The 14,581-nt window shown below is 42.4% G+C and overlaps 1 protein-coding gene across 7 annotated transcripts in view; it reads right to left on the bottom strand.

The window, feature by feature from the left end:
* Positions 1-14: 14 nt before the first annotated feature.
* The window catches only part of LOC146984977 (serine/threonine-protein kinase WNK2), a 40,689-nt gene continuing 26,122 nt past the window's right edge, over positions 15-14,581 (bottom strand). For 4 of the 7 annotated variants that reach the window (XM_085782671.1, XM_085782673.1, XM_085782669.1 and 1 more), the window contains 12 exons: positions 14,121-14,291; positions 13,781-13,823; positions 13,572-13,670; positions 12,365-13,167; positions 11,932-11,989; positions 11,763-11,836; positions 10,883-11,547; positions 9,523-9,749; positions 9,105-9,329; positions 3,697-4,001; positions 3,395-3,584; positions 15-1,646 (listed from right to left, as the gene is read on the bottom strand). In XM_085782671.1, the coding sequence (XP_085638797.1) occupies positions 1,633-1,646; positions 3,395-3,584; positions 3,697-4,001; positions 9,105-9,329; positions 9,523-9,749; positions 10,883-11,547; positions 11,763-11,836; positions 11,932-11,989; positions 12,365-13,167; positions 13,572-13,670; positions 13,781-13,823; positions 14,121-14,291 (2,874 nt within the window). In that variant the 3' untranslated portion in view covers positions 15-1,632. Of the gene's footprint in view, positions 1,647-3,056; positions 3,585-3,696; positions 4,002-4,524; positions 4,570-7,401; positions 7,501-9,104; positions 9,330-9,522; positions 9,750-10,882; positions 11,548-11,762; positions 11,837-11,931; positions 11,990-12,364; positions 13,168-13,571; positions 13,671-13,780; positions 13,824-14,120; positions 14,292-14,581 lie in introns of those variants that run through there. The other 3 variants (XM_085782668.1, XM_085782674.1, XM_085782670.1) reach the window with 1 other exon arrangement.

Genomic DNA, 14,581 nt, shown 5'->3' with positions numbered 1-14,581 from the left:
AATGACACACAGTATCAAGCACAAAATAATATTTATTTCTCTCTCAACATACAGTCTGTGATTAGAGTGCTGCAGGGTAGGGTGGGGTAATGCAGTGGGACATCCAGCAGGCAGAAGCAGTCCCACACAGTTTAAATACAAGCCTTGGACAACTTGAACATATTCACCAGGGGGCAATGCTGTCCAGACAAGAGGCGAGATGAACCGAGCAGGGAAGTATCACGGCTGCTCCTGCACTGTTGCCTCTCAGCTCTCCCTCCGACCACTGCACCCAAATGAATACATCAACAATAGTTATTCCCTCCTCTGCTCACGGTGAGTTAGCAGCAAGGGAGGTGAACAAAATGTACCAGATTACAAGTGACAGAGAACAGAAATCTCTTACTACTGGAAGTATTTCACCAAAGCAGAAGACTCTGCATAATATCCTATAAAAGTCCAATTCAAACCGAATTGATGGAATAATATACATCAAAGCAACCCCTCCAACACCACTACCACCACCACCACCCCTTAACAGTTAAACAAACAAAATGTACAAATATAAACTACAAGAAAACTGTACAATTCACAGCTTGGAAGGATTGGGGTGCTGAAACCTTTCAAATGTGTTGTGGAGATGTGAAATTTCTAACCGTAGTAGCTGCATTGTTTATCTTTGCTGTGTGGTGCATGAAAAATTGGCCATGCTCGTCAATGATAAAAACAAAAAAGTACAGGCGGTGAAAACCACTATATACAGTGAAAGAAACCTTTTAACATAGGTTAGAAGTAAGGGAGACTATCTGTTGTGCAAATCTCCCACATCAAGTATCATTTAAATTTTGCAATATATTACTGACAAGAAAAAAAAAAGGCTATCATTAAAAGCAACCTGGGAAATCAACACATCAAAATTTCAACAAGGCAATAACACTGCTTTGTGAGCGTCTCATCTGATAATTTGAGAAGTCTTTTATTTTTAAGTACCATCTTATGTGAATGCTTAACTGTACAGTGGAATCACCTCAGACAATAGCAGCATCAAAAATCAAGCTTTAAACATCAAATAAGTTAAAAACATCAGACTTAACTGGTGATTGCACAGAACATTTTACATACAGTGTATGCTGTAATAGGACAGCCAAGTTGAAAGAACATTTAGCAGTAGTGAAGTCAGAGTCTGCAGGGTGATTTTTGTAATGTGTATACTTTGCCTGGTATTTTTTTTTTGTCTGTTGCTTAGTGATTTGTAACTTTGTTCAACTTTTCAGCTTGCTCCTGTTGCACACATCAGAGATAAGGCTTGTGGCAAAGCCACGATCAAAGCTTTGTGGAGGGGTTAAATTGCACTTTTTAAGCCTCAAGCCATCAAATATATTAACTGCTACATTCTGATCAGAACACCACCAGAGGCATATACTGTAGACAGAAATATAGGCTCTGGACACTGCCTCTCCTCTGAGCACAAGGGTACAACACTGTCAACTCTTATGCTGTCCAACATGTTGTCTTTTCAAAAAAGGGGGCTGTGTCCAACTGAACCATTCAACCTGAAAAAGTGGATTTTGGCTGCTGGCGTAATTATTTTTCCTCCCTAGATCAGTCGTACATTAACCATTTATTTCTGCAAGGCAACGGTACGTCTCACCACTATGGCATTCCATCTGTCACAGGGGTGGAAAGTAAACAAGGGTTAAAACATGATTTTATTTTTTAAATAAGAGCATATACTGTGTTAATAGTGCAGTACTACAAGGGCATTCATATGTAAACCAAAAACAAAAAGTGTCCATAATGCATTAAAAAAAAGACTGCAGTCAAGCTATCATCAATTAAAATAACTTGGATGCAGACATGCTTTGTTACACAGAAGGAGAAAAAAAAAGCAACGCTTTCGGGTTCAGCGCAGCTCAATCTGCCAAGATTAAAGCTGTGAGCAGCAATGAGCGGGTTTCAGGCTTGATAAAGCCAAGTGAAGTCGGATCACTTAGCTCAATTCTGTTTAAGGGAGTGAGACCAGTGACACACTGTCATTTATAACCCCTTCCGTCAAATTCGAATGAAACTTGATGTGAATGTTCAGGAGGATGTGTCCGAAATGCTCAAAAGCATCTCTAGTTGACAGCAAATCTAAGATAAGCCACGCCCCCTTGCTTCAATCAATATGGCACTTAAGATTTTGGTAATCCTTCCCCAGAACATGCACACCTAAACTGGTGAAGTTCTGTCGGCCAGATTTTGAGATACTTGCTTTTTGGTGTTTGTGATGCTTCCCCAAAACAGAATGAAAGTGTCCACTAAGATTTATTGAGAACGGACACATTGTTGTGTAATGGCCAATTTCCTGCAACGCCCTGCCCCATGTGGACTTCATCAGTCAATGTTGTGAAAACCAAACAAGATCTGATATCCACAAGCTTTGTACTAATTTTAAGTTTGGTCCAATGAAGATTTGGTCGCAGTGGCTTTCACGGCAACAGGTTTGAGAAGCTTTAATTGGCAGAGGGGGCGTGGCCTTTCCAAAACTGTATTTTTGGGCCTGAATAACACCACCACCACTATTGTGTCGATGGGGCTCATATGTCTTGGGAAGCACATGCAATTCCAGTTACAGGGCCACGTTTTATGTTTCTAACTGATTCCAGCTCACAGCAATCAGAGCCACAGCAGAAGACAAAAAAATAAAATTATCTGAAAAAAAACAACAACAGCAACAAACAAACAAAGAAACAAACAAAACGACCGGGTTCTGCTCCTTCATGGCTTGAACCCTAATCAATGTTCAAGGCACTACATTCCTTCGAATATTTTCATTGTAAATACTGTCCTGTTACCGTTTCTCAAAACCACTGGTATTTGGATTCCAATGTAGTGTTTAAAGTGTAAAGAACACAGAGAAAGGCAAAATCAATGTGAAAACTGCAGTAATAGTGAAATATGTTTTCATGACCGCAGACAAAATGTCTCATATGGCTGAGTTTAGTCAAGACCGAAGCCAAAAAGCATTAGGTATTCAGACATACTTATTAACATGTACTGTATAGTATACACACACACACACACGCACGCACGCACACACACACGCGCGCACACACTATTTACTACAGATATATGTGTTGTATAAAGAATATCAACACTCTGTCATGTTATTTACAGTTTCAGACTATGTACAGCTGTAGCTCTGGTGAAATCGGAGCAGTGAGAGGAGTTGGACTATCCCGCTTGCACACTGACAAATTCTAATTAGCAGATTAGGTAGTCCTAGTGGTTTTTGGACAGGGGCCATTCTCAGGCTTGTGCATGACCAGAGGGTAGGCTTGGATCCCTGGGTTTGCCATTGTGGCATAGGGCATCATTCTTGCAGCACCAAGCAGACCTACAGGACCCACGGCCCCTACAGGACTAGGCATGCCGGGCCACTGCTGAGGGTAAAGAGGACCGGGACCCATCGCGCCATAGGAGCCAGCTGGCAGAAGGTACCCAGGAGGGAGCATTGCTGTGGGGCTGGGAGCTAGGCTTGTAGGCATACCAGGGCCTAAAGCAGCAGTCAGGGGGCAGGAAAGAGGCAGCTGGAACTTGCTGGGACCAACATGGCATTTCATCTGGAACAGAAGGGAGTTGTTTTACAAAAGAACACAAAACTCCCGTCTAAATGATATCAAACCGAACGGGTCCGTTGTTGTTGTTGAGCCATAATCATCTATCACTGAGTACCTCCTGTGCAGCTGCTCCCATGGGCGGTGCTTTGCCTCCCAGGTCGCGTTGGCGTCTTTGCTGTTTGATCTGGTTCAGCGAGGGTCGTGGCTGATTGGCCGCGGCAACGGTCTCCTTCGTCCAGTCGTCCACCAGCTTGTGAAGATCGTCGGTGAACGTGCCTCTCTTGTTGTTGCTGTTGTTGGTCTGGACCTGAGCGAGCCGTGTGATTGGCCGAGGGGATGGTGAGGGTGTGGCTGTGGTGAGTGGCGGCTGTGTCTGAGCTGTGGCTGCGGCTGTGGCTGTGGTGGTATTGAGTGAGGACCCTGAAAAGACACAAATGGTCTTAAAACAATTGTCCAAGTCAAATTAAGATGCCTGTCAAATCTATTGGCTACTGTATGGCTGTACTTTAAGGCACTCGTGATGCAGTGAGCCTATAATTTCTCCTCCTTGAATGTCTACTTCCAATACTAATAAAGAGTAGTCCTAATGGAGTTTTTTTGAGGCCAGTGTAAATGTGTATACAGCTACAACTGTGACACATTATGCCAACATAGCAGCCAAAGGATTGCAACATGACTTAGATGAGTAATCACAGACAAATGAAATGTTCGATATGCAAGCAATGACAGAATTCAGCAATCAAAACACGTAGGCACACTGCCATGCAAAAACAACAACAGATATAAATGAATGCAACCATCTAAAGAGTATCCACAAAGAACTGCCACATTTTCAAAGTGCCAAAACAAAACGAAAACATAAAGTGGACATACATATATAAGGACTAAAATAGTGAGGACAGTAAGAAAAGACAGAGAGTAAGAAAGTAAATGAGATAGTTACTACTACTGCGCTCTTTGCCTAGACATAGTCGTTTCAGAGTGGACCCTATAAAAAGGTAAAACAGCACAAGACAGAAACAGTTAGGCCAGAACACACTGCACACCACAAGTATGTGGACAAGCTGCTTCAATAGCACATTCAGCTATCAAAACAATTGGGGAGAGAGAGAAGGAGGAAAGGAGGACAAGGGGTTTAAAAATCAGTGAGGAAGACTGGAAAAGAGCCTAAGTGTTTTCTTTTTTTTTTTAAATAGAAATTTGTTCAACTATTAGATATAAGTGTATTTGATAAGCTGACGCTGACCTGTGATTTATGATGCTGCACATTAATTAATTTCATCTCTCATAACTTTGTTAGTATGAATGAGAATGAACTTACTGATGTTTTCCTTTTTCAAAAAAACAATGTTGTGTTTGACAGAAGTCTGGTGAAGTACAGTCATCTATCAATTTAATAGTAAAGTTTTACAAATATGTGTGATAATTTCCATCTATAAGATTATGTATGAATTATTAGGCAATTTGGTTCATAAGGAGAGATCATAACAGGATAAGTGTTTTCTAAAAAATAAAAAAATAAAAAATAAAGGAGGAGTGGAGCCTGGATTAAAAAGAGATCCCTTTGTCCGTGTGAGAATGCCTGTGAAACAAAGTGTGAAACCAAAAGAAATAAAACTTAAAGAGCACACAGATACTAGCTGGAGCTCATCAGAGTCAGCACTTGTCAGAAACATGCAGGTAACTCAAGAGAGGTGGAAGGAAGAAAAACAAAAAGTAGTAATATTGATGATACAGCCCTTCGTATGGCGGAGCAAGTCTCCATCAGTGCCCTGCCTGGCGTCTGCACCATGCACGTCTTCTCCGTCCAAACATGAGGGACAGAGAGCGCTCTCCTCTACCACAGCAAACGGCCCTGCCTATCAGGGAAGGTCTGGGGGGGCGTGGGGCGTGTGTGGGGGGCGTGGGTTCTCTGTGTTAGTATACACAGGACCGCTGACTTTGGCAAAGTGCCTTGACTTGGGAGATGTTGTCAAAATTAACAGTGGATGGAGACACACAACAAATAAATAGGGTATAAAGGGCTTCGTCATTCTCTCTCACATGTACACACACATAACGCGCATTTGTACAAACAGGCACACGGTGTCGTTACAGATCTGACCTCAGGCCCATGTTTGGAGAGGACGAGCCATTCACAAGCCCTAGTGTGCTTGTGGGGTCTGTTTTTTTTGGTAAAGCCAGAAGCACTGCACAAAGCATTTGTATGAGGGGGGAGGAGGCATCGTACCCACAAATGAATGGTTATGAATGTAACTGTCAATTGTGTATAATTGCCAGAGGAAAGACTGTACGGATAAGTACCTACTGTACAATTATTATCATTGTCATCAATTGAAGTATTTGAGGTCACACATAGAGATTAATAAGAGATATGTACACCCTGGAGATGTTTCCTTTTCAATCTTCATGCAAAGATAATATATTAGTGGCCAGACTCTTTGTGGTCATTAGGAAATCATAGAACCAGTGGTTCAGTTTCAGTCTCTCTGATCACCAGAGACAGAACCTCTCATCTGGAGGATTAATATCAAAATCTTCATGAACATATATTGTACAGATCTACTACTGTTTAAGCATGTTTGTCAAATGGCCATTACTAAATGATGAAACGAGGCCACGTTTATGCAAATAACAAAACATTTTGTTCCAGCACACCTATAAAAATAGACTATCCAATAATGTAGACCAGCAGGTATAACAAAGCTGCTCTATTTATTTTCAACAATCCATTTAGGGAGCCACTGCATCATATTTCAGTATAACAAACTAAACAACAAATCCAACTGCTGAAACCTAGTTGTTATCTCAACACCTGATCTAAGTGCACACACAAGGCACAACATGTCTGAAATCATCCTGCAACTATTCAGCAGAGATAAGCGATCAACCAGTTGCATGGAGGTGAAGATAAGAAGCTGTCGTGATCTATTTTCAAAAGTAAACTACATGTTTTTAACTAGAGACTATTTTACATCTCTGCGTGCTTTAAGCACTTCTTGCATACATGCACAAATCACTGTGCATTTAATTATACCATCACAAAGTGGTTGTGTAGTAGTTGTATTTAAATATACTCTACAGCAACAACTGTCAGAATAGTGAGATTACACTAATCACATTGACAATATCTTTAAAATCAGAATAAAGTCAAAAGCTTGATTCATAAATGGACTTTTAGAAATATCATGGGTGGCAGATGCACTTACTCCTGTCCAGTCATTTTATTGTAAACTCTGGACAGCAGACACTTGGAAAAATGCAAAACAGCCATTTCAAAATGGACCCTGGTTTATAAATAAAGGCAGAATCTAAACTTGAGCGTACTTGCTGAGCTCTGTTTTTGGAAACATGAAACAGCCTGTGAATCAGCAGTGCTATTTTCTAAGTTTACGGTCCACAAACATTTCTGCACCATTTGCATCGTCTATCAGTAGAATCAGTGGGTGGGGGAGTCTTCCAGTGAAGTTATAAGCCATAAGACAAGCTTCACAGGAATACAACCTGTGTCAATGATTGCTTGAAGATAAGGAAACATTTTCTGGCTGCACAAGCCTTTAACTCTGATGGAGTGTGCCTATGTTAAACAAATTCAACTGACTTTTATATGATGTGTAATGGGTATCCTCTGGCTGTCAAGAAAAAAAAAAACCTACAAAAGACAAGCTTTGATGTTGCCGAGGGACAGGGCGAGTGATAGGACGATGATGTACTGTTATATATTTAAATAAAACAAACTTGGACGACAGAAAAGAGAGGTAGGTTAAATAAAGAGAAGATGGAAATGAGTGAGGGGAAATAGAAAAGAACAAATACAAACAGATGGACAGAGACACAGGTCCACTGAGGAATCTAGTGCGTGGTTTGCTACTAGATTTATAGGTGACTCTCTCTGACGTTTGGTGGTAAACCGTCCAGCCTGTAAAAATGAATATAAGAGGGAAGAAGAGAAGAAACAAGAGAGACACTTTGTAAAAGTGCACAGAGACTGGGATGAGAAACCCCCACCATCAAAAGCACCAGCAAAGGATACTAAGAAGGAGTGCACCATATGCAGGATCCCACTATATTATCTGGTGATTAATGGGAAATTTACTTGTCATCCATCTGATGATGGAATTTCAGCCAATAAATACAACTGATAATAGAAAGCCATGTTATAGAAGTTAGAGAAAAGGCACTGTGTTAGCGTATTGGGGTTGTCTTCTTGCAATTTGTTATTCATTTGCCATTTCTATCCTTTGAAAGGCTTATCATGTAAAATCAGAAAATACACTAAGATTACAATGTAGCAACATTTTTTTCTGTTGAACAAAAGTTAAAGTATTCAACACATTAAAATGAGTAAATAATATTAATTATGGCTAAATTATTCAGAAATACATCTCAACCACAATATTTTAAAGCAAGATAAAAGCCAGTTACACAACACAACAGTTGAAGGTTTTAAGGCACCTAACAAAAACATTCAGATAGCAATTCAGATAGCAGCACAAAGCCACTGGGCTACGGAGACTATCTTAAGGTTCATCTTGCTTGTTATGTAAAAAGCAAATGGGAAATAACAAAAAAGCCAACTGCTACGACTTCAAGCACCAAACTGGACCCTTGGGGAAGAATTTCAGAGACACTACCAAACTAAACTGGGAGAAATTCTTCCTCTTCCTCTGACACTTTTCAAAATACTGTTAGTGAACTCCAAGAAAAGCCAGTGTTACTACCTGCCACTTGTCAGCAGGTGTTGTTGTCTGTTAGAATGGAGACACAGCAGTAGCCAAACTTTTAGCCTTAAAAATGTGTCCGTCTCCATTTTTGTGTGACTGTCTGCACAGTAGACTAATAAATAGCTTGGTTAATCATTTATTAATATTATAGCTATTGAAAAAGAGTGAGCCTCATTTTGACACTTATACTTATCATTATTCTTAGTGCTGTGGAATATTGTGAATTAACTCTGAATCATTTTCCTCTTTTCTTTTATTTCATTTCCTTTTTTTTTTTCGTTTCATTTTTAGCCCCTGTGTATGATGTGTAGATCAAATTCTCGATATGAACTAATATCAATTTCACCCAATGCTACACAACTAAATCACTGGATATTTGTCAACAATTATCGGTTATCGTTATCGGCTCAGAAATTCCCCATCGGTGCATTTGCCAGTTGCCACACAGATGGTGTGAACCAGGAAACAATACACATACACAGCAGAAGTGTCTCTGCTATCCTGAGGCTGACAGATGCTAGCCATCTGATGTTTATTTAAAAATCTGTGTCCAAAATATGGCTTTAATAGTGAATATTATGTGGCGTTAGTGGTTCAACATACAGTATGAAGAATGAAGTGGTTCTGTTTGTGTCTGTAATCCTTTAAGGCAAACCTCTTTTGATCCCTCCATTTGTACATAGATGGAATCAGCAACGTTAACAATTTTAAACAATTACCTTAACCCTAAAGGTGGTTTAGTAGATAGCATGTCCCATCCACACACATACCAGCATGCGCATTAACCTATAATGTGTACCTTGGCCGGGGCCTGCCTGGGGAGCCATCCCATCACTGTGGAGGCCAGAGTAGATGTTGTCTGATGAGAAAGAGCCCTTCAAGGAACAGGGTTGCTGCGTGTGGACCTGCTCCGGGGCCGAGTTCGGCTGATTGGCGGAGCTGGAGCTGCCACTGGAGTGGGCAGAGCCATCTGATAGAATTGAACTTTTAGCTGGAGAGCTGGACGAACTGGCAGCGCTTTCACCTTGGTGCAAAAAAAAAAAAGAAAAAGAGCATGAGTCAGAGTGAATCATTCGGTGAATCACACACTCCTACAGTTTTCTGAGTGTGATGCCATCCCTGTGTTTCCTACTTTAGCAAAAAATATGTGCAAACGCTCTCCACGACACAAAAATCATCACATAGATCCCAAGTCACCCACCCACACACACACACACCTTTCCTCTCCGCAGCGGTGTTAAGATTGTTTTTAAGATGCTGCACCATCGGGTTGAGCAATTTTCCAGCCTTCAGCTTGTGTTTACTGGCCCTACGCCTGCGGCCACTTGGGGGTGCCGCATGAAGCAGGCCGACGTTGGGGGGCAGAGTTTTTCCCAGCTCCTTGTACAGGCGCTCAATCTCACTCCTCTGGAAGGCCTGCAGCTCAGAGATCTCCTTCATGTGTCTGGCAAGAATGAGAGAACAGACAAAACTTAGATGAAAAGATTTCTAAAAGGCCAGTGGCAGGGTGCTTTTCAATTTTACAGCCTTGTTCAAGCCTCCTTCAGTAACTTGCTCACTACATAATCCAGTAATGCCTCTGTCATTATGGCTTACACACTTACGATACCTGCGTCAAGAGACATTAGCTGAGATGCGTCGGGTTACTGATTCATTTCAAAACCTCTTTCAGAGGACAAAGTATCCATTTAGTTAGTGATCATTTAAATGGTCATTAATATTAGTCAAAAATAATCACTGTGAACATGTGGCAATCTGTTATTTGTGCATTTTTTTTGTTTGATGTAATGAAGTTCATATTATCTCAACTGTTGCAAAAAGGAATACCACAATTTTTGCATTGCGCATCTGCTTGCAAAGAACCATTAATCAGCACCTCAAATCTTGTAATGAATTACCAAGTGTTACTTTCGGATTTCTCTTAGAGAATCTATTGTGCAGATTAAATGTTTTAAAGTTCATGTTACAGCTGCAGTTATTACAGTACATGCAAGGCATCTAACCAAAGTGATAAAGCACTCTTTTTTCGATCAGTTGGTAAAGTGATAACTATTACAATACAATAGGGAGATAACAAGCCTAATTTCCCTACGGTGTCATAACGAGCAGCAATGGATAAATACTAAACATGGTTAGAACTCAGTTTATCACTGAGATCCTTTTGTGTTTTGGACATATCTATCATCAGCATCTCCTCCAAATACTAACACAAGTACTACTGGAGAATTAAGGATGCAGGCTTAACATTTGCTGATATTTCAGAATTAGCTGCACTATCTACTATTATTTTTTACTTAACAGTGCTAAACTACATGCTTATTTTGAAGCTGTTGTTCGCCTGAGTGGAATAAGTGAGATATCTCCGGTAAATTCAAACTATTTTGCAGTGAGCATAGTCACAACATACTAAAAAGTTAACCATATATTTTATAGGATAGGATTTTCTCCTTTGTAAATGAAGGCTCTAAACCTGAGAACTGTGTCCTGTTGAGTAGTTTAACTATTCATGAAAAGATGACTGACAAACTTTGCGACCCATTTGTGCAGCTGTGAGTGCACGTGTACAAGATACTTTACTTTTCTCTCAGTTTCTGTAGCTCCTTCTTCATATCTGCGTCCTCAAACTCAGAGTCATTGTCACTACTGATGTAAGATGAATGGGCATGTCCTGCTGCAGGCGAGGGAGCGTGACCGTTCATTGCCACGGGCTGTCGGCTCGGTGAATCAGAGCTCTGCTCGCTTTTGCTCCGACCAGAGCGGCGCAGGAAGGCCACTGCTCGCTTCATGAGGTCGCTGCCACTGTGCTCAGACAGGGCATGAGCCGGAGGAGCGGGGTGCGCCGGAGGGAGGGCTATGCTGCTGCTGTCCTCATCTGCTGAGTCAGAGTAGAGGTGAGAGGACTGGTGGTAGTGGTAATGGGTAGGAGTGTCAATGGTTTGGGCCCGAGGAAGATGGCGTGGGGTGACATCTGGGCTAGAAGCTGAGGCGGCCTTGTAGAAGTTTGGAGGAGCAGAGTAGCGGTGATAGCTGAGACCTTTGGATGTTGTTGCCCTCTCATCATCAGCTGCAGCTTTCACAGAGGACCTGCCCAGAGCCACGCTGCTCTTCTCTTTACTAGTTGTGCTCTGGGTCAGGCTGAAAGAGCCTCCTGAACCACTAGAGGGTGCTGCTGAGCTACAGCTGCTGCAGCTTTTCTTGCTTTTCTCTAAACGGTAAATGACATCCGGCGGAGTAGGGATGATCTGGGAGGAAGAGAAGTTCATGATCATGACAAAAATCGGATTTCACAGACATCATCATCATCATCAGCTACACGTCAACACAATCACTGTTCAAGCCATAAATTGGATACAGGGGAAACAATGGGATGTCAAATTATGAGCTCAAACATAATTGAATTTGCTAAATGGCAGTTATGAGCAGATTAGCTTATCAGGAGCAAGAAAAGTTTTCTTACTTGAAACCGGTTTTTGGTGCTGTATGAACTGGAGCTGGAAGTCGCGTCTCTTGCTTTCAAAGCCCTGCTTGCCGCTAAAGGAGGGAGAATTTCTTTCAAAAACTATCCAATTTTAAACTCTCACGCAGTAATAATGTGATATGGACATTAGATAAACAATGTTACCTACCTGCCACTGCAGAGTCACTTAGTGCACCCACACTCTCTGTGCGCTCAGGAATCTGAGGCTAATAAGAGAAAGAGAAAAGGGAGTGAGTGTGTGTGGGAAGCTGCAATCATTTGAATAGTGGAAAATGGTAAAGACGTAGATGTGCTAGGCTTGTTATTATCCTCTCCTGACCTCAGTTTTGTCTAAATAAGTCACTCCCTGATACAAACTGAAGCTGCCAGAGAAAGAGATCATGATGAATTACCGTGCTGACAGCAGTAATTTTGTTACCCTCCCCTCCCTCTAAACGCAGTATTACGGCTTGCTCTTTACAGCCAATGGTGAAATCAATAGCTCAGTACAGGAAAACGATTTAATGATGATTCCATTCCTGCAGCTTCAAACCACAGATGCAAGCACACACAAACACACACACACGGACGCCGTATTTTACCAGTGGGTCCCCTTTCTTCTTGGTAAGTGCTCCCTCGGCACCCTGGCCATCGGAGACTGGAGGAGAGCCGACACCCTCTGTGCTGGAGGCCTGGGGGTCAGATGTTGTGCTCGATGGTTGGGAGGGAGCGTGCTCCTGGTACAACAGGTTTCTCAGCTTCTCGTCCAGAGTCTTGATGGTGCGATCGACAAACTCCACCCTGCGGGGTCCCTCGCCGTCCGACTCTCCTGGCCCCCCGGCTGCCGGCTGCTGGTGGCTTGCGGACTGTGAGTTCTGGGAGGTCTGATGTGCTGGACTCTGGGGCTGGGAGGTCACCGTCCCAGGTTGCATAGGTGTGGCGTACGGTTGCTGCAGAACCACAGACTGATGAGAGCCCAGCTGAGGGGGCAGCTCTCCGGTGGGACTGGACTTCTCATTGGGCTGGTTGCTTTGAGACGAAACCAAACCACCGAGAGCTCCTTTATCGCTGGGATTCACATCCAGAGAGACAGGTGGCACAATAGCACAGCATGGCATGTCTGTCACCATAGAGACAGCAGGGATGCAAGGTTCTTCCACAGGAAGGGAGTTTTGATGGCTCACGCCAGCAGCAGCAGCAGCAGCAGCACGGTCATGTTTGGTTACGCAGGGCTGAGTCTGCTGGACCCGGGCTTTGCCAAGGTTTTGGTCTGGAGGTTGCACTGAGGTTTGAGCAGCAGGGGGCAGAGAGGAGGAGGACGGGCTTTGTGAGGACACCGCTGGGGTAGCCACTGCAGTTGTGTTGCTGCCGGGCCTGACTGACGATGAAGCAGACTTTTCTGATTCTTAAGAAGGAGAGAGAAGAGTTAATTAGAGGGAGAACAGATTGGGAGTTACAGTACACAGCCGAGGCCATGAAGAAGAGGGCCTTGTGTCCTGTGAGTGCCAGAGTGTTACATCACTGCTTTTCTTCCCCCCATCAGGCTCTGTCAGCTGGAGTATAAATCCTGCCCTTCATTTCTGCCTAGAACCACTGCAGAAGCACTCTTACATAACTGACCCCAACGGATGAACCGCACAGACGCACGCACACTTTAACGCATGTGCAGCGCCTTCGGTATAAACAGCAGCAAGTAAGACAAGGACGATTCATTTTATTCTATAGAAATCATATTCCAGGCAGCAGAAAAGGCAAAACCGTCACATTAAAGGGTGTGATTCAGTGAGCGGTAAGTAATGTGAAGCATACCCTGGGCTGTAGAGGTGTGTGATGTAGTCTCCTCTTTGTCTAGCATGGGCGTCTCAGCTACAGGGCAGATGATAAACCAGCGCTTGCCAGTGTGGAGGACTGTCAAGGATGCAGAGAAAAAAAACTCATTACTCACTTTAAGACAGAGTGGGAGAATACAAACAGATTTTGAAGTAATTCATCAAATCATTCTTATTCCAATGCCTCACCATTTTGTTGATAGACCAGTTGTGGGGTGCTGGGTGCTGAAGCCTTTTCATCCCAAGAGAGAAAGAAGTATTACTACACAGAACTGTTGTGGGTGCATTCAATATAATAGACATTTAAAAAGGTTCGCACAATGAGCCAAAAAGCTGAACTTTAGAAATGAATTCAGTTAGATCAAAATGTCACATCAGCGGGAATGGTATTTTTTGGCATCTCTTGTTGGCAGCACAGCACGCGCAAAGTCATCTTCAGAGTGGTGTCAGGATGATGTATCCAAGGAAGAGGCACTCACAGACAGATTGCACGATCACAACTATTAACTATCAGCAGTTCCTTTCTCACCTCTGTTCCCAGCGTGTCAGTTCCTTCACTCTGTTTGGGGCTGCCTCCCTGGTCAGAGTTCCTCTCACCCTCTGTGTCCTCACTCAACATGTCCTCCGCTTTGTCCACAATGTCCTTCAGTTGTTCAATGAAAACCTCTTTTTCCAGAGGCAAAATGAAATCGTTCTCCACCTAAAGGGAAAATGGAGATGAAGACATCAGCACTTTAATAACGTGTTTTTATCTCTAGAGGAACAACTGATGCATATTTATGTAAGGACTAGACAAAATGACACAGGTATATTCATATAATCTGTTATTCTAGTTTTCTACCAAGATAAATCAAATATTGTCTCTATACAATTTTAAGTTGAAGAAAATCAGATGACTACACTTCCATCAATTGTTAAGCATTTACATATCAAAGTATTTCACTTTACAAAATGTAATTAGATACATTGGTTTAGAAAGTGTCACAATGA

Source organism: Trachurus japonicus, chromosome 7, assembly GCF_045865225.1.
Source record: "Trachurus japonicus isolate A0001 chromosome 7, Traja_1.0".
Lineage (NCBI taxonomy): Eukaryota > Metazoa > Chordata > Actinopteri > Carangiformes > Carangidae > Trachurus > Trachurus japonicus.
The sequence above is the reverse complement of the archived record's forward strand: the minus strand, read 5'-3'. Positions and strand labels throughout refer to the sequence as shown.